Here is a 20,229-nt window from a genome sequence, read left to right as displayed (position 1 = left end):
CTTCTTTGTGATGATTTGGAGTTATGTCGCAGACCCTAAGCTGGTACAAGGGTAAGAAAAACTGAAAAGCCTACTGCCGGCCTTACAGCTGATAGGTGGGAGGGCAGCAAAGGTGTTTAACTTACATTTGCAACGCCACAGAAACGGTGTCCAAAGGCTTCTTCTTCCTCTGCCCGCAGACCTGTCGACTTGCAGAAGCTGGCACAGCGCACCACCTGTAGCTACAGGCTCATTCTGACCGGTTTCCACTGGTGATGGCTTTTGGGCCATCCCTGTACTGCAGGAGTGCCCAGCTGCTGTGCCACAGCAGGAGCTTTGCTGTGCACCTCCTGTCCGGGCGCGCTCCAGCAGCAGCCCCACAGGGATAAGCAGCCTTACACTGACTGGAAGCAAAACATCGTTTACGTAGTCACTGTTGTGGCAGCACTGGAGCTCTCACTCCAACAAGCACTTCACAAATAACCTATTTTCACATGCTGCTGCAGGGGGAGGAGGAGAGTCCCAGGACCATCGCTACTGGTGCTCCATTAGTTTCCTGCACTTCATCCATTACAGGTTGTCACTTACACAATTACTTCCTGCTTTACCTTGGATTATGCTACATCTTTGAGGTGATAGGTTTAAGCATTAAAACATAATGAAGGTACTAGTAATAAGTGTTGGGGGGGGGGGGCACTAGATGTCAGGGTTGGGTTGCTGGTGGTAGTCCCTCACTGAAGGCAGCAAGGGGCAGCGGTGTATTCTCCTTGTTTGTTCTTTCCTTCCCACCGCCTGCGTCGCTTCTATGCTGTGCTAGTTCTTACCGCTTATACTCGTGGCAAACAAATCGCCCGCTCAGGTCAGATGTGGTAGGATGTCCTTATCAGATTGAGCTGAAGTTGTCATTTTCAAATCTGGTAACTCCCTCTGACAGCACGTTGCTGCAGAACTACCCCATCCCAGACATCCCTTCAAAGCTGTGGAAGCAAACACCCCCTTCTAAGCTCTTGTAATATCAGAAGCTCTGTGGTATCAAAACGCAAAAATACCTTTTCTAGTGAGATACATCAGTTACTGGATAACTGACCCATGAGGCACTTACCCTCACACTTCATTTTGACAGTGGGATTAAACCTCATCTTCTTACCTAGCTGTTTAGTAACAACTTCACGGTAAGCAGGTCACACCTGAGACAAGGAAAGCAGTAAGCACAAAATATTACCTGAAAACTGTTTTGAAATGTATTAAAAATGGGGTTTAGTCTGCTGCATAGGAACTGGCACATGTAAAAAGGAGTCATTTGACCCAGGTATCAGAAAGGCACATGACTGTAACAGAACCAGTAGCCAGGTCGCCTTGCTAGTCAGAACTGGAAGGTTGAAAGGTGAGAATTGGCAAAACAAACAGTAGGAAACTTTTTTGACAAAAGCCGTCAGCGCACGTATATATACCAACGTCAGAAAAGAAAGCTCAGCATGTGAAGCTGGAACTTCCACTCACACACAACCTCTGGAATTCAATCAGGAAGACACTGAACATTAGGCTGCTACCTTGTTCTGCTAAGTCCGGGAAGTACTACAGGGTAAAGCCCTTGTAAGGGAACTGGGAGAACTTCTCTGTAGGTGACAGCAGGTGTCAATGCTACATAAAAACCTGAGCATCAAAACCTGGAATTTTCAATTGACAACAGCACTGCAAAGGCCCATGCTCCTGGCAGCAGAAGCCTGCAGCTCCTGGAGGCTGGAATGCCCCCCGAGAGTCCAGCTGTAGGAATCTAACGAGCAACTCTATCAAACTCAGCCAGTTGTTTTTCAGCCCTCACACTTGGTGAGTGAGAGATTACTTGGATTCCTTGCTGCATCAATAGCAACACGGCAAGAAAAGCCATGACAAGCAGGGCTGAACATGCCAAATGACTCTGAAGCAGATCTGCCCGTTCCCCTTGGTGAAGCCTGTGTGGCTCCTGGCTGACGTGGCACAGCTGTAAGACCCCAAGACAGCAGCAGCAAACACCCAAGTGTTTCTAGCAGGCTGCTTCCAGCCAGGAGTAGCACCTGCCATCGTGCAGTAGGACACGGACTGAGCACTGGTACCTCCTCTTCGGTTATCGGGGCTTTACCTACAGTTTGTTTCTTTCCCCTTTTTCTTGAAGGCTTGTGGGGGGGAAGCATTAACACCGAGCATTGTTAAGATTAGGAGCAAATGCTTGCCTCTATGAAATACTTTGCAAGCTGGTTTTGCTATATAAAAAAGTATTCCCAACACTCATCTCTGCTACTCTTGAGAACTATGTAGAAATTCTTTAGTAATCAATCTGGGGCTTTAAAGAGTGGTTTGCTTCCAAGATGTATGTCTCCATTCTCATCTATATAGTGGCATTGGCTCCCCGGGCTCCCCAAAATGCTTGTAAAGCAGCAAGCCCCTAGTGGTGACACCACCCCAGCAGTCACTTTATTTCACTTATGGTAGCAGAGGATCATAAATCGGGCTGGTCTCACCCAGAACCTCTCCAGTCACTGGGAAAGGTGCATTTCAGGACTTTTACAACAACAACGCGTTGACGTTAAGGCCCTACACAATAGCTGCCCTCTAAGCCCCAAACTTCCTGCCGGAGACACTCTCCTGGCTGACTGAAATGAGGCAAAGCACGACGGGGGAAGGGAACTGGGGGGACCCGGGCCCTGTTCACAGCGCACACGATCTATGTACCATATACTATATACAACAGACTTCCAGTGCATTTCCAGCATTTTCCCCTTCTTACAGCTCACATCCCTTCCCAGCAATAAAGTAATTGTGCAGCGCAGCCTGCACAGCAGGTAGTTAGGAATGCTGGAACTGTAAGCAGGCAACGCCAACAAGAAAAAAAGTCACTTGCTTACAGCGCCCAGTCACTGTCTTTGTACCAACACAAGACACATGACGCAGCACAGTTACGTTCTGACAGCACACAATGTTTGCATTTGGATGTTACCCTGGAAAACAGCATTAACTACTATAGGCTGGAATGAAAACCCCAGCACAGGAGGTGCCAAGCTGCACTGCCAGCTTTCCCAGTTAGTGCCGCTCTGGGACAGGTGCCTCCACCACCCTGCCCCCAGCACAAGTGCCCTTAAAATGGAAACAGGAATCAAAAACAAGTTCAAAAGCCACGCTGGAATTACACTGGGGACAGAGGGGTAGCAAGCAAGGAGGCAGTTTAAAACAAAACAACACAAAAGCAAAAGTAATACTGTTAATACTATTTAAGAAAGACCCTCTTTAGCATAAGGATGTCGTGTGGCACTTAAATTCAGGCACAGAAAGAGCAAATACGAAATATTCTAAATAAACTAGTCGAGAGCCATTTACTCTTATCAGTAGTGTTTAAAAGCAAAATCATACAACAGTCACTGTCATCAACAAATGCTGAGCAGTCCTCATGGTAAAAAAAAAAAAAAACACCACAAAAAAAACCACAAACCAAACAAAACACAAAACAAAACCCCAGTAGCAGACTGTGAGAACGCTTCTCTGTTTTGGCACACGCTCCTTCCCTTACTGCCTAAGTAAGAGAAATACAACTTTCCCAACTCTTAGGGAAAACGATTTCAAATTTATGTGATGTTACAGCTGACTGACTAATACCAGGAGGTGGTGATAAACTTCACGGATACATCAGTGCTTACTCCATTTCCATCGCCTGGGGTTTGCAAGGCTGTTCCGTGCGCTCTCGCGCTGTGTAGCAATAGCCCAGCTAGTGCTAAATAAGCTGGGAAAGTGAAAGCCTCTTTTCTGCTCCAAAATACAACAGTGCTAGGCTTGATAAAAACCAAACCCACGCCAAGAATTAGAAAACAGTTTAGGTTCAACAGCTCCCCAGGAGGCTATTTCCAAATGGGTTCTCGGAGAAAGAAAATACATAGATCCCAAATAAATACTAATGACAGTAAACAAAATGAGACAGAACCAGGCTTCAGCCAGCTCCGGCCGTCCCAGTTGCTAGGCACATCGCTTCATCAGACAGCTCCCTCGCTGCTTGCTCGTGGGCTATAAAGACACTGAAATCTAAAGGCAAATGCTGTCCTGCTAACTCATGTTCCAGGACAGTGCTTCCACAGGCAAACGTGCACAGGGAAGAAGGATGGTGGTAGGTGAACATGCCCAGAGAGGAGGAGCGGAGCCGGCCCTCAGCGCCTGGCACACCTGATCTACACAGAAAAAGTGTAGCTGCAGTGTGAGATGTTTTCCAAGGAATGAGACTTGCAACGACTAAAACCTTTACTTTTTCCTTTCTGTATGAGCAAAAAAAAAAAAAAAAAAAAAAATCACACTATTCCTTCCAATAAGCGAAATATCCAGAAGTTCAGCTGCAGTCTTGGCGTGTCTTCTACCAGCTACACTAACACCAAAATTTTACCCCTAAAGACTCAGAAACTGTCGATCCCTATGTAGTTTAAGTTCTAGAAACGAGCAATGCTGCTGCTCCAGATAGAGGATAGAAGTGCATACAGACAAGGGGTAAAGACACTACATGGCCGCCCACTAACGTCCTCAGAGAAGGGGGGGGAGGCCCTTTTACTGTATCTACCTTTGTCTTCTCACACACTCTCCCTTACATTTTTTGATATATGGCCCCCACTGTACATATATATAAAGTGAAACACTGAAGGAATCTCCATCTTTAAGGCATCCTACCACTGGGACACTCCCTGCTTTAACCTGCACGTAGCGATCCTTGGGCAGAGCATCAGAACACACCCCTATGCACCATGCCAGACCGTTCAGCTGAAGCACCCTCAGAACTTCAAGTGCAGGCAGTGGGTTAACTCGGAGAGCCAGGCTGCCCTCAGCACACTGCCCTAATTAGGGCTGTTAAGCAATTTGATCCTCAACACTAGCAGGACATGAAAACCAGCCTACAGGTATCTTGCTGTGGAAAACATCAGCCGCTTCTCAGCTGGTTTCATCTGCACCTGTACAAATCTGACTTCTCCAGCTCCCCACTGACTTGAGCTGTTATTTCCACAGACACTGACAGCTAAAGGGGAAGTATATTTCCTGTGGTCTCTAGAGGAAACAAATCCGGCAAGTGAAAGCAAGTCATCATGAACCTAGGATGCAGGAAGAAATATAGGCTAAGACTCGTTCATCTATAGCCTAAGACCTCATTCATCTCACCGTCAAGGAACGGACAACGAACTAGACTTCACCAAATGTCACAACCACCCCCCATAAGCTCTCCCATCACACCATATCATCTGTCTTCATGCAATATCATGTCCAGACCAATACCTGTAGCCGTTAGTACTGACTAAATTCAGCATTCACTGCCCAGCCTGGGAAGAGGCAGTAGCCAATCCCAAAAACAGCTTCTCAGCTATCCGAAACCATTTTGACACTGGAAAAGCTGTAACGCGCCCAGCTGCTCTGCACGCTGGCCTTTCCTGCAGCCTCTTCATATGCTGCTGGCAAGGGCGAGGACCTAGAGAACATTTACTCTACACTGCGACCTCTGCTCTTTTACAGGTCTTCTGCTGAAAGGTCTTGCCAGAATTTCTGAGCTAAGTATTTCTCCCACTCCTGGGAATAGTGACCACACTACCAAAACTGCACTGGGTAATAACGATTTTTCTGCTTTGATAGTAGATTAATGCTTCTGGGGCCACCAGGGCTCGTCTTCCCCCTTATAAAGGAAAATTACTTCAAGAACCTCCCAGCCACATGGCAAGAAAAAAACATGACCATCTCCTTTCTCACCTTCTTTCTCCTGTCCTCGCCCAGATAGCTTTCCACAGGAATTAGCTCAGGAACAACAACTGATTAGCAGATGCAGAGATCCAGGACTGAAAGCGCGTTCTGGAAGACCTGAATAAGTAAGTGTGCGGCACCTCCACACAGCTCCCGTCTCTCTCTGCTCACTTTTTTCAGAGAAAAAACTGGAAACTTCTAAAACTACCGACCTGTGCCTCATACCACTGAGCTGCTGGTTCGGTCAGTGTCAGCCTGAGGTGAGATTCCCGTGCTCTTCCTCTGTGTGGGCTCTGCAGCTGCTGGAAGACAACTCTGACAGGGTCTGCATACAGAAGCAGCGCAATCTGTGAGGACTAGAATGGATAAAATAACCAAAAAGAGAGAGTTTTGAGCACAGTGAGTGATAACAGGCATTGTGATTTCTTTTCTCATAACAATCTTTATGGGGACTACACAGAATGACAGCAAGCGCACTTCCAGATAAAGTCCATTCTAACCTCATGGTAAGCAGCTCCACTGTATTTTCCCAAAACAAAGATACCGATGACAGTGCTCTCGTACTCCTGATGGTTTTTAATTACAGTAGTCTGAAAACTTGCTTGCTCAGAGTCTAAGCATAGTCTTCCAATAGATATCACAGACAAGGCTCTGCCATTTCATTTCCCTTATCAGTCCAAATCCTCAATGCAGTAACAATCTCTTCTGCTCCTGATATTTAACACGTTCAGCTCTTTTGCCCATTTCCCTTCTGCTTCTTTCCTTCTAAAAGATGCTCCCTTCTCTTTCCCTGATTTTCTCCTATAAGCAGTAGAACGGAAAAAATCAGGCTTTATTAGAAAGTTTTTCTCCCAATTCCTTTTCTAGTTCTGAACAGGCAAAAACTAGAGAGCACAGAAGGTGCTCAGGACCACAAACCTTCCAGACATCAGGCTGTGCTCTCCAGTCACATCCAGGAGCTTTGCCTGGTAACAGGCAGCTCATAATCAACACGGAGTCTAGTTTAAAAACCATGAAACTGAACACATTCTTACAAACATGAGCATTTATAATTAGCATGCAACTAGACACCTTAAAGAGGAATACAAGGGCTGGAAGGAGACCTTTAAATAGTTACTGTTGTACAATCAGAGGTAGAGGAACGCCACCTGCACTCTCTGGCCTGTGCAGTACACAAAGTTACACCAAAGGGGCCTGTTCTTCTGCTTTGCACTATGCCTATGAGTTTGTTTATATTTAAGAGCATCACTGAAAACATCAAACACAAACAGGCACATATTTCTAACTCGTGGAAACTAAAAGCTTCCTGTTGTAATTGACTAAACCCAAGAAAAAAAGCAAAATACATTACTAGTGAGAAATTGGATTCTTAACATCCATCAATCATCCAACTTAAGAGTTTTAAAAGCCCTGAAATGCATGTGCTTGTATGCTTACAAATAGCAGCAGCCTTTTAAATTTCCTTGGCATAAAAATAAAAGCTTTCCAAAATGAGTTTTCTGCAATGCTGTCCCTATTGGGTATCTCGCATAGTCCACCAAACATCTCTCAAAATGCATGGGAGCAGACCACAGGCCACCTTTAACAACTACGTCAGGGGTGAGCAGCTACCACTCCGCACAACGCTTCGGCTACGCACACTGCAGTGCTCTGCATTACCACGTGGTATCACCGGTGCACAGACCAGAAAAGGAACCTGGTGGCTGGCAGAAGTGTTGGCAGAACATCCCACCAGCTCCCCTGCCACCATCACCAACCCGGTCTGCACATTCCTCAGCCTCTGCAGAGGATGTCCTCGCAGCAGCAGCAAGAAACCCTTGGCTCACAGCCTGCGTCAAAGCTCTGGCCACCTGCCGCACGCTGGACTGCTGCTCCCCAAGGCAGGACAGCGACCTGCCAGGGCTCACAGAAGCTCCCATGACACGCAGCAGGCCAGCGCCATCAGACTGTCAACATCATAGCAGAGAGAAGAGAGAGTCAGTCTAAGAAAACGAGTGTTTAATCAGGAAACGAGAAGAGACAAGGGATAAGAAACTGATTACAGGAGAGTAATACCCCAGCCAAAAGAAACACGATTGTACAACTCTGAACAACCAGGATCAAAACATCCTATGAGCCAGCAGTGCCCAGTGAGGGACACTCCTGAGAAACAGCCCAAGCACTTCTGGCAGCCTCCAGGCAGCTCAGCGCAGTCCCGGCCTCCGACTGCCCGAGCTGCAGCCTCTGCCCTCAGCAGCTGCCGCAGAAAGCTGTGGCCCTGGCCCTGCTGCGCCAGCCTCAGCTCCTCTCTGCAGGAGCTGCTGGAAGGCATGGAGGGAGCACTGGCTGTGCACAGCAGTCCCAGCCTCTCCCAAGAGATGGTGTGTGGAGTAAGAGAAGCCCATTAAAAAAAAAAAAGTTTACATATTTATAAATGCCAAAATAAATATTTAAGACAGAATCCCCACCCCTCTAACACGTGCGTAATCACACTGCAAACTGCTCGCAGGACAGCCTCCAGGGGCTCAGGGAAAAAAGCGGTGACTACACCACAGGGCAGCCAGCTCAACTTCCTTCTCATTTCCTGATGCTTCTGAAAGCCTGCAGCCCACTGAGGAGGAGGAGGAAGAGCGAGCAAAGCAGAGCGCCAACACGCAACAGTGCTGGAGAGGAATGTCATGGTATAAATACATCAGATCAGTGGTTTCCAACAAGTTAAAACTAAAATTAAAAAAGACACCAGAAGGAAGGATGGTGTAAATGGAACTACAACTATGCGAGACAAAGGGTTGTGTGTCCGTGGAGCTCCGCCCGCTGTCACGGCGAGAAGGTGGTCATTTCCAGAGAGACCCTTTGCCACAGCTCCTTTGTTTGCTTGCTGCGCTTTAGGTTCTGGAGAATATCATTAAACTGCATCATGCCCATGGGAGTCAGGCAGAAGGCGCTTCTGGCGCTGCGGATGGCATTCACAAAGTCATCGTAGTCAGCTGGAGTGAGATGGATCAGCCGATGATGGATGTACTGGATGGGAACAGGGAAAGAGCCTTAAGGTATTTGCTCACCACCCTCGTGCTGGTGACACTCAGAGGAGGGCTCAAGAGCTCCCAGGGTGACGCATCACATGATCCTGTTACCCCACGAGAGGTCTCAAGACAGAGGAGAGCTAGCTCAAAGGGACAGCAGTGCTGCCCGCACACCCTAAGGCAGCCCAGGTGAGTGGTTGCTGAGAGAGAGCACCGAAACGAAGCACACGGCACCGGCAGGTGTCCTCTCCTTCATGAGCACCAAACTGGGCCGCAGTACAGCACAAAAGGGCCAGCTAACACTGCACCCCTGCAGGCTACACGTGGGGACCCAGCATGTTCACTGAACTTCTCCTTTGCTAAGGGGTATGGATGAGTAAGGCTATGAAATACCTGTAGGCTTAACACTGTCACGTCTATCAGCTTCTCACTAAGGCCCCAAAACTGCAAATCTAGCTTTTGAGCTCAAGTGAAGCAGCTGTCATTTCTCCAAAATATCTAGGTGATAGGACAGCTAATCCAAACTGGACAGGTCTACAGAATCACCCTTCTGGTTATTCATTCAAGAGAAGCAGGTACATTGGGGCGTCCTGTTTACACTGTTTTAAGGGACGGGCAACTCTGGTGTTCCAGCTGGCTCACTGAAACACACTTGTCCTGGTTTCAGTAAATCCTGAGATACCTCATCCATACTGGTAGCTGACCAAGCCACTTCCACTATTAGTGCCAGCACTGGCACACCAGACAACCATGCCAGGGTTTCGTGATGAGGGGAAGACAGGCTACAGACAAGAGAAAAAAAAAAAAAAAAAAAAAGACATGCTAGCAAGAGAGGGGGAGAGGGAGCTTGAAACCATAGCAAAGAAAAAGTACAGAAGTTAAAAGGTACAGGTAGCACTTGGAGTGAGGAAGAAAGGACAGGGAACACAGAACCACCCCATCCTTTGTGGAGCATACAGGAGGCGAGAGGCCTTGGAAGAAGCAGTACAATGAGGTCCTTTGTACACAGCCTCCACACAGGCAGGCAATGCCCGTTCTCCCTGCTGAGGGACGCGTCAGGCAATGGACCGCTTCTGCTACCAGTACCAAAGGCCCCTTCCCCTCCACGCACACACACACACAGAGGCAGCTCCTGCAAGGCAGGCAATGGCCCGGCAGCTTTGCCAGGCAGGCAGACAGCCCACTCGTTACCTGCAGGTAGGCCTGCTGGCACCTCTGCACCAGCTGGTGGAAGGCTGGGGTGCGCAGGTGGTTGTGCACATGGGCAGGGTTGAGCCTCTGTAGAGCTTCCATGATGATCTCCTGGAGCACAAAAGGGCTCAGCACCCCCTTGGCTGCGCCAACGCAAAACTGATGCACGTAGTTTACACCTGCACAGGAAGGAGAAGTTGGAACAACAGTGTTAAGGTAAGAGACACACCAGAAATGAGGTACTTCCCAGCAAGAACCTGGATTTAGAGCACCTTCTTCTCAGTGTAATGTATCCTCCAGCAGGCTCAGGGGACACAGTCTAGCAAACTCATGGGGACAAGAGATCATTCCGATACATCCATCAGGTCTGAGTAGAGACCAGGTACTACCTCAGTCACTGGTATTCCCAAGTTCACCTGTCTTTAAAGGGGATAGTAAAGAAAACTGATGTGGCAAGGTAACTACAGAGGCAAGGACACACTGCACCTCCTCCCACTGCCACTTGACCGCTCATCTAGGAAGCGCCTAGATGCACCAGCACACAGGCCTTAGGCAGGCTGGAGACAGTCGAGCTTCCCCACCTCTGCCTAGAGTGGACCTCCCCCAGCAGCAGCAGGAGAAGCCATGCCGCCAGACAGGCTGTTTATAAAGGTTGGGGTTTTTTTAAGTTCTCACTGCTTATGAAAGAATTAAAAATATGAGCTGACAAAAAAGATCCAAGAGCAAAGTGGAAGTAAAACCAAAAAACCAAACAATTGGTGGTTTGAGCACCTATTGCTATAAAAGGTCTTCACAGAAGGTATAAATATACATAAGAAAGAGGAATATCTGCAAGACAGTAGAAAGGGAAAAGCAAGAGTTACTGTTACAGAATGGAAGAGATACAAGCTCTGAGCCCTGTCCAACCCCATGCACTTTATCCAGTGCCTCAAAATTCAACAGCATGCCTACAGAACCCAGAAATGGGACAACTGCCTGGATGAAAGAGCAGCAGGGATCTTCCGAAACACTCTCAGAAATGGGATCAGGTATCAGGTTCACCCAGTCTTTGAAGTTTCACTCTTTGGAGAGCTTTTTCCCACCATAGTGCAAATCCCAGCAAGTGGATTTCTGCTAAGTACTGCTCTGAGCCTTACCTAACTTCGCAGCTAACCCAAGGAGCCATTTTACATCCTCTGTGTAGGGTGGGCTGCGGGAGAAGTTGTTGGGATGGTCGTTGTGAGCTCTTCGGCCAAGCATCTCCAGAGCCAGCATCCCTGTGAGAAAGGGGCAGCCAGAGTCAAGCAGCACTTCTGCCCAGTAAGACTTAGTCTAGCATTTCACTCACTGCAACACAACTTGATTGGCCTGCCCTTCATCAGCAGAGAATTCCCTAGCTGCAAAGAGTCCAGAGAGAAACAAAAGGCCTGTCTTGGAGCCTGTCAGCACAGGAACTATCTGCAAGAACATCTGGATCTACCGCTCCAGGCTGGGAAATCTGCACCGCCATCACACCTCACTAGAGCTGCAAAGAGACACTCCACTGGCACCTACAGCAGGGTCAAGCCGATAGCCCCAATGGCTGCACTACAAGAGGTGTCCTGAAAGCAACGCGTTTGTTCTAAATTTCCATTGAATCATACACTTGTTTAGGCTGGAAAAGACCTTTAAGATCATCAAGTCCAACCGTTAACCCAGCACTGTTACAACAACAGTCTTACTATCCAGGGCTGACCAGACTATCAAAGTAGGGGAAAGAAAAATTTAACCAATTAACCAAATTTAACCACTCCACCTCAGAAACAATGCAACTCTGCCACCAGTGCTGGATCTCCCTTTTGTCAAAATGCCCCTGGCATAGATCTAGAGTAATAACTGCAACGACAGAGCCAAGCCCAGTCTGAGCAGCACACACAACTGCAACAGAGAAGCTACCGAAACCAATCTACTCTGCTGCAAAGGCAACAGGCCAACGTTGAGCTGCACCATTGCCAGCCTGCAAAGTCCTCAGCCATGCAGCTCTTCAGGCAAATCCTCCCATGAAAGCAGTTCTTAAATACCAGAAGGCACATGTCTTGATCTTCCAGAGTCTCTTCTCCACCCCCGTTTCTCTGATACTCCATTAAACGCCTTTCACTGGCTTACCGCTGCTAAGTTTCCAACGACATCTGCATCCCTTTCCGGTTAACAAGTACTTTCTTCTCTAGCGTTCAACAGAAAAAACTCAAGCAACCTCCCGTTAGTTAGCCTTTCTTCCATTTTCTTGCTGGTTCTGTTCCTTTGCTGCCCTGTTGCTGTCTTTGCTTATCTTGGAGGCTCCCTCCTCCCTCCCCAAGTATCCACTGGGTTGGACCATGACAAGTAGCTTACTGCAATCTGAACTTAATCACAACCCCCGAGACTGCTATCTTGGTACCAACAGCAGTTGAGGCAGAGACTCTTTTTTCCTCCTAACCAGGGTGACTGGGAAAGCAATGCTAATTACATACCCACTCTCCACAAAATCCAAGTTCCCTCCACGTCAGCCTTGAGCAGCCTAGCTGGAGAAGCACAGGGCACATCTCTCTGTGCCTCTGAAGGTTCAACCAATTATTAGACGAGAGGTTTGCCTTCACCACCCACAAGCAGCAGGAGCTGAACTCCACTTTTTCACATAGTCACAACTTGCACAATCACATCCTCAAAGCCTTTACGTACACTGGCTGAAAAGCAAGGCTCTCCCCAGCTCTAACCCGCCTAGCTTTCTCTTCTACTCTGTTGGCACTCGACAGCTACTCTTCAATCTTCTATAGCTTTCCTCCATTTTTAGCCTCCACTTATGACCACAAACTTGCTTTCCCCATGTACCTAAGATGCCATCGCCCCCAACAGGTGCAGTAGCAAATTGCCAAATGACAGTGAAAACCTGCAGCCCTGCCCTGAATCCCTCTCAACGGGGCCACAGAAACCCACTTGGCCGTCCTTACCAACTCGGTATGCGGAGTGGAGGTAGTGCAGACCCTGGGGGCTCACAGGCTGACTGTGCTGCTCATCCTCGGCAGGAAAACCCCCTGTAACAAGGGAGTTGGGCTGTGAGGACAGAGTTGTCAAGGAAGCCCCCTGAATCGCTGGGAACGTTGATCCTGCATGGACACTTCCTACTGAAGAGAGCAAAACAGCAGCATTAGGACCCACCGCCAGCCTAAAAGAAGGTTTACTTGGGCCACCATCTCCCTCACCTGACCGCCCCCTGCCAATGTAGTGTTCTGTTCCCCTAAACAGAAAATACAGCAACCAAAAACCACAGACTTACACCTGAAATACAGCGGGCCAGGAATATCTCTGTTTTGTTTGCAAGCTGGGCCCGAAGGGGGTCAGTCACATGCTTGTCCATCTCTTTTGCAGTATATCATGAGTATGCACATCATTCATGTTTTACATGTCAATACATGTGTTGACTTTGCTATTATTAAATGAGATGTCTGGTTCTGATTTCTTGCCCAAGGAAACAAGCATGTGCATGTCTACACCTGATAAGAAATTGCTGAGGAAAATCATTGAGCAGGAACAGCATTAAGTCACTCAGAGATCAAGTCCAACTTCATGAGGTTTCCTCCACTTCTGTTGTAAGCCAGCTATCACTCCACCCAGCTACCGTGCAGGTGCGGGAAGAGCGTTACTGGCAGCTAGCCACCAGTCCAGCCTTAGAAAGAACAGCCACTGCATCCACTGGCATGTATCACCAGTAAAAACAGCAAGGACACTTGAGAATCTGTCACCTTCAGACACCGAACTACTACGGGCAAAATCAAGGGAAATCGCAGGAAAATCCATTACATTGTACCACCTAAACTTGTGCAGACAGCAGTTAACACTGAGCCAGTAAGCTGTGCTCTGGCAAGGGGCTCCAGTGTATCTAACTTTCCCTCTCAAGAAAGGTACAGAGAGGAAAAAGCAAGGTTTGCTTCAGAATTCCAGACCAGAGATGCCTTTAGGTGCGTGCACATTGTTACCCTTATTTCACAGCTTCTCTGTGGTGATACTACACCAGCTTGGGCAATGTTCCAACTTCCAGTTTCTCCTCTTCCCCTGCCACCTTCAGCTTCTTTTTTTTTTTTTCTTTTTGATTATTTAAAATGTTTACTATTAAATAGTTGAATACCAGAGAACAATGTGCCTTCCAGGAAAGATCTGTCTGACCTCCTCCACCAAGCAGACACACAGTGCCAAACAACCCACAAAGTGGGGCAAAATCCATGCTGCATTAGAAGTCTGGCCAAGGAGAATAATTCATAAGAGCGAGCTGAATTGCTGCCAGAGCTCAAGCATCGCAACGTGACCGGGTACTCCAGGAACAGTGAAACAGTAGCTTAAGAACTGAAAACAGAAGTTTATGCAAGACAAACAATGGCAACTGGAAAGGGTGGGGTTGTTTTTTCCTTTCATTAAGTGCTCCAGGATGAGTTAGCAGTTCTGAAAGATTCATCGCTCTCTTGAGGAGTACAGGAACAGTTTCTCACAATTAGAAGTCACAGTAACAACCCAGGACTAAGGCTGTCAGCAAAGGATGCTCTTCAGATCCTGTGGCCTTTAGGACTATCCCACATGCTTTTGCGGTGGCTTTTTGGCATCAAAATGCAAGATAAAATTAACTGAAAAGATTCTCCTGATAATCTAGATATGAAGGAGGCCCACACAGCTCTTAAGTGTTTTCCCACATACCAGTCTTCCAGCACCTAGTGAGTTATGAAGCACTAACAGGCAAATGTACAAAAAGGCAAACATTACAGCCTCCCCAGTGAGGGGGTAACAAAGCCTGGGTCAGCCCCGACCCACTGGTGCAAAACCCCACGGCAACGAGAGGCATGTCCACAGTTTAGTCAACATCTGCTGTTCCAGTGCCACACATTACTAGATGGGTCTTCACCACCACTCTAGCACCAACACAACATGTGAGCAATCATTCAGATTGCCACTGACGTGGTTCTGCCAAAACATCTGTCCCGTCTACAAGTTCCCCGTTTCAGGTACTGGCTGCCTCCACTCCCTTCGGGCAGGAAAGACCTCTATTAGTGCTACTGTAGCACAAGTCTGCCTGCTGCCTGCACTCTCGATTCATCTGACCCAAAGGAACCACAAGAGCCTGCTCAAGATCATCTATGCTCACCTGCTCCAAAGGAGAGGGGGAATAAAGCTCTAATAAGTTAGAAGTCAGAAAGGCCAGGAGGGATCCAAATACACTGTAGTCCGAGAGGCCAAAATAATCTCATACTGGAAATTTAGTTGAACAGAAATTAAAGCTCTGCTAGCTGAGTCAAGCCCCCTTATGCATCCCTGAGCGTGCACATCTTTAGGGTGGAGTGGATTTAGCCAGAACATTTCAGCACAAGAACCCTGGTTCCACCTGTGGTCAGTGAGCAGCAGGACTTGACTGGGGCACAGCTAGGAGGCATGGTAAATAAACCCATGCTACACACAGCCCACAGCTGTAACACTTACTGGCTACATTGGAAGACAGTGACAGTCCTGTCTCACTGTGATAGGGATGCACTGCAATCTGCGTCATGGATGGGACGGGCACGCCAGGGAATGACACTGCTGTAGCTGCCAGTGATGGCGTTGTTACTGAGTAAGGGTACTGCGCTCCTATGAATGCTGGATGGACACCCTAAAACAGAAGATAAATAACAGTCATGTCTATTCGTCTGACCATTTAGAGGCAGTCCAAAACACGCTGTCCCCACACAAACCCCAGAGCACGGGAAGTCTGATCCGACAGGGAGAAGGAAGCACAGGAAGCAGCAGCACAGAAACTACCTTGCACCACATAACCATTACATCTGCTTGCTCCTCCTTTTAAATCTGATCACTTTGCAGAAAACCACTCCCAGAACTTTCAAAGATAGGCAGAGGTTAAAATAACTTTCATTTGGTTTTCCCTCCGTAGTCTCTATTTAGCCTGCAAGCTCTCAAGAAGACAAGCTTTCTGAGAAACATTAAAGCAATAAACATTAAAAACTACTGCTGTATTATATTTTGTATTCTCCTGAGACTTCAAATGCACCCACAGAAGGGTCCTCATTATGCAAAAGCTGAGCTGGGGAGCCAAAGTAAGTACCACAACTCGGCCAGTGAGCGAGAGCAGAGGCTAGATCTCAAGCCACGGCAGGTCTGACCCCACACTCTCCCCAGTCCAACCTACTCCCTCCGGAAACAGCCACACAAAGTCACCGTAAATGAACAAGGCACAGGCAAAACTCACCTGCGGGTACGCTGAGCCAGGGACCGGGAAGACAGCTGGGCGCGGCATGTGCTGGATAGTGTGTCCGATATACTGGGGATTACAGGGGATGTGAGTCTGAAGGGTGGTGTAAGGGTGGAGACCCTGCGTGTGTGTATGTGCCATCGCCGGCCCTGCCATTGTGTGCTGCTGGTACATGGTGGACCCCACAGAGATCACCGGCATGACTGTTGCTGCGGCGGTTACCGCAGCTGCCACTGTTACAGTGGTTGGCTCAGAGGTCACCCGGTTGTCTGTCAACCCACGTGCTGCTTCAGAGGCAGCCCGCGCACCACTGGCACTGCAGCCAGTGGCACCTTCTCTCTGGGCCGGGGTGCCGCCAACAGTCTGTTCGTAGAGCCAGTACCACTGGTGAGCTACTTCAAAGAGGACTTCTGGATAGACACCACCTCCTTTGGCTGCCTCTTCTACTGCCATACAGGCCTTTTCCAGCATCAGATTGTCCTGTGGGCAGGGAAAGAAAAGCAGAAGTGAAGAACGCAAAACCAGAAAGGCAAGGAGGCAAAACAGCAGAAAAGTAAAAGGCACTCTAAAATGACTGATGCTATGGGGAGCAGACAGATCACAGCTACGCAGCAGAATAATCAGAGTTATTCATGAAACATAAGAAATCCACAGAACTGGGATTAAGGCTGTCCAGTGGCACAGGAGCCTATCCCACAAGTAACAGCACGTCCTTGATAGTAGGAATCGCCTTGCGCTAGCTAGCCCCCACGTGATGCTCACCTGTTCCTTACACTGCACCAGAGCCCTCTGGATCTCATTTGGGTTCAGGGCATGGGCGTGGGGCAGGCAGCTGAGTGCCAGTTCAGCCGCTGCTCGCACCATGTTGGAGTCTCTGGCCCGTGAAGCTCTGTCTGCCAACGATGCCACCTCTGGGGGAGTCAGATGTCCATCCCAACACTCCACCAGGATGTTCAAGGCTGCGCTACCGATCTCCATGGCCTGCCCTAAGAGGAAGAGAGAAGACTCTCACACCACTGTACGCCCAGCACAGTTCCAGTCAGCTTTCCCTCAACAGGAGGTGCACTCCCCACTTCCTTCAGGAGCAGTGGCAGACCCCAGTTTTTCCCCTCGGGCTTCAAGTCAAATTTAGGCTCTTCCTCCAAAACACAGGACAGGCAAGAGCCCTCGATAAGCAAGCAGTGCATGAGGGTACTGTTTTTAAAGTTAAGCTAACGATGCATTTCAGGCAGTGAGGAGGAATTTTCTATAGATGATTTTAGTACCCACAAACCACAGCCTGGACTGCTGTTCTACTTCCATCACGTCAGGAAAACATGACATTTCAAGGGTGTTTTTCAGGCTCTAGAAACCATGGATAGTAAGCAGGTAGTAGGTCTGGGTGCAAACAGGAGGAGGAGGAAAGTGAAATGCTGAACACAGCCAAAGAGCGTGTTCAGACTTGACAAACATTTCCCTTCAGCAGACTCCTGAAGGAAAACTGAAGACCAGTCTCTGTGTGAGAAGTGGTCTACGGCTTTGAAGACTGAAGCATTTGCAGTACAAATGAGAAGAAACAGGTCAGAAGAACTTTCCAGGCCAAAGCAAGCACCACTGTGTAAAACACTGGCGCTCAGCTTCTACTGCCAGCTGTGCCAGCAGCTTACATGGCTACCACAGCACATCAGCACCAACATTCTGGGCAATAAGCCTGCCTCCCTCCCTTCCTTCCTTCCTGCCCCAAAGTAAGGTTCCCAATAAAGTTTTGCTGTAACCTGTGATCCAAGAGACATGGGAGGAGTAAGTTCGAGAGAGCCAGTTGGGAGACACAAAGTTGTGCAGCCCTAGTGCATACAGCCCAATCTCGAAGGCGCAGAGGTGAAGGTTGCGGTGTGGTCCCTGGTGCCCACCACTGGAGGAAGGGTGGGTGAAGATAGAGGTGCTGCTGTTTCCACCTGCTTTGATAAGGACTGTCTTGGCCAATTCAAAGTAGAAGTGAGCAGCTGCCTCTGAGGGCTGGTTTGGGACATGAGGAGCATGACTCTCCAGCCGCCTCCCTTTATACCTAGAAGATAAAGATAGAGGAACCTTTCAGACAGCAACAAGTACCCCTGAGTTCACTAGCAGAGTTCCTGTCTTTAGGGTCCAGGGGAAACAAAGCAAACTCTCCCAAGGAAGTTACTTCCCGATGCATACGTCCTAGCTCCCTGACAGCAGGCCTAGAGGTTGCCTCTGTGTGTTCATATCATTCGTTACCTGCCAACTTCCACAGTCTTTGCACGGGCTCCCCCGCTGGCTCTCCTACTGCCACTGGAAGAGGAGGATCCCAGCGAATCACTTGAAGAACTGCTGATGCTGTCACTGTCCTGTCCTCTGCCCCAGGATGTTGTTGCCCATCCCCCACGCAGCGGCCGCCGACTGAGCGTTGGAGAACTGTCAGAGGTGGTTTCAGGAGCGCTGCTGTCAATACTAGCCATGCCTACAACACCAGAACCAACACAGTAACGTCACCAGGGTTGGGAAATGCAATGTGCACAGGTAAACTCTTACCCACATCACCTACAGTCCCAACTAAGATCAGTCATGCCAGTAGTGACAGTCAGCCTCACAGCTGCCAGGCATCCAACTTTGCAAATCAAGAGAGACTAAATTAGTCAGTTTGGCCACAGATATCAGTGTCATTTTGCAGTGTTTGGATTAAAAAGCAGAAGAGTCCAAGGACAATGTGTCTTTATTTCCCCCTTCACAACATCCCTCACTCCATCTGCCAAGCTTTGTGACAGAGTATAACCACAAGAAGTATAAAGTCAAGTTCCACAGACCGTATACAAAGAAAATCCTTCTGGTATACGCTGCACAATTTACACAAAGGTTCATCACATCCTCAGCCTCTAACTTACACCTTCTCCCCAAGAGAAGTGTAGAGAGGCAGCAGCTCCTCTGAATTTGTTTCTGGACCCAGGAGCACAGTGCTCTGTTCTCAGAGTCCAGCAACCATTCAGCTCCAATACCTAATCCATCACCCAGAATGTATCTGGCGTGAGAAAGGTACGGTAAGTTGCCCTAAGGAAGGGGGCAGGAAATCTGTGGAGGAAAACCTATTTCTCCATGCCAAACGCCTCCGAGACAACCAACTGCTTCTGTAGTATGGGAAAAGCGACAAGTGGAACAAAAGAGCAAGGGAATTGCTGAAACCCCAGCAGGCTGCCTAGCACAGCAGTAGACAGCATACGAACTAGTCCGTTCCTACCTGTGTGTTTCTTCTTCTGCCTGACAGGCGAACCCCAGCACCTCCCGTTGTATCCACCACGGTTTCCAAGGGCCAGACGACTGGGGACCTTTCCTTCTTGTTTCAAGACAGTGGCCTCTGCAGCTGGCTCACAGGGGGACCTCTGAGAGCTCTCTGCATAGGCAGAACAAGGTAAACAACATCATTTGTTTCTTTATCTCTAAAACCAGACGTGGCCACTTAAATACCACTAATTTTATAAAAATCCTGTATCTTTTGATGTTTGTATCTTTTTAGGAGCAGGATTATCTCCGTTTTCTTACACTGTTAAGCATATCATCCGATACCAGGTCAAGGACATTTAATCTTAATAACTGAAGATCTGGAAAATTTGCTGCAACTAGGGAAAGTTTTTAGAATAAAAATGCTCCAGCAATCCTAACCTTACTGCAGGCATCCTCAGCTAGTATTGATCTCTTTGGGGACAGTTAAGAGGGCACTTGATTTCCACCAAATGCTGCTCAACTTGAAGTTTGCCACCAAAGTAGAAGCATAGCTTGAAGAAAACCAGGTTTATCTCCAATGCCCTTCAGCCATCTTAATTAGTTATCTTGCATGAAAGTACCTGACTCAGTGTATAACTTTCTGGAATCCTGCACCTCTGTGATACAAACCCAAAAACCAGAGTCACAGTAGTTTTATGTTAACTAGTTATACAACAGGCTCAAGATAGGAAAAGCTGAAGATTTTGATTTTCTTGAAAGCTTGAATTTCTATGCAGTAAGAATGCATACAGAAATGGATCCAGCCGAACAGATAAGGGAGGGAATGACATTCTAGCAACCACCAAGCAGCCAGATGGTAATATAATCGCTCTGACTACTTCCCCAAACAGA

General features: G+C 48.1%; 1 protein-coding gene across 7 annotated transcripts in view; it reads right to left on the bottom strand.

Moving 5' to 3' along the window:
• Positions 1-7,686: 7,686 nt before the first annotated feature.
• ZSWIM8 (zinc finger SWIM-type containing 8) overlaps positions 7,687-20,229 on the bottom strand; it is a 63,145-nt gene continuing 50,602 nt past the window's right edge. For 4 of the 7 annotated variants that reach the window (XM_055721392.1, XM_027812153.2, XM_055721396.1 and 1 more), the window contains 10 exons: positions 19,355-19,507; positions 18,361-18,583; positions 17,880-18,169; positions 16,888-17,111; positions 16,123-16,605; positions 15,360-15,528; positions 12,848-13,021; positions 11,039-11,158; positions 9,903-10,081; positions 7,687-8,709 (listed from right to left, as the gene is read on the bottom strand). In XM_055721392.1, the coding sequence (XP_055577367.1) occupies positions 8,506-8,709; positions 9,903-10,081; positions 11,039-11,158; positions 12,848-13,021; positions 15,360-15,528; positions 16,123-16,605; positions 16,888-17,111; positions 17,880-18,169; positions 18,361-18,583; positions 19,355-19,507 (2,219 nt within the window). In that variant the 3' untranslated portion in view covers positions 7,687-8,505. The remainder of the gene's footprint in view (positions 8,710-9,902; positions 10,082-11,038; positions 11,159-12,847; positions 13,022-15,359; positions 15,529-16,122; positions 16,606-16,887; positions 17,112-17,879; positions 18,170-18,360; positions 18,584-19,354; positions 19,508-20,229) is intronic. The other 3 variants (XM_055721394.1, XM_055721395.1, XM_055721393.1) reach the window with 2 other exon arrangements.

The sequence above is a fragment of the Falco cherrug genome, chromosome 9, assembly GCF_023634085.1.
Source record: "Falco cherrug isolate bFalChe1 chromosome 9, bFalChe1.pri, whole genome shotgun sequence".
Classification (NCBI taxonomy): domain Eukaryota; kingdom Metazoa; phylum Chordata; class Aves; order Falconiformes; family Falconidae; genus Falco; species Falco cherrug.
This window is presented reverse-complemented; position numbering and strand designations above follow the sequence as displayed.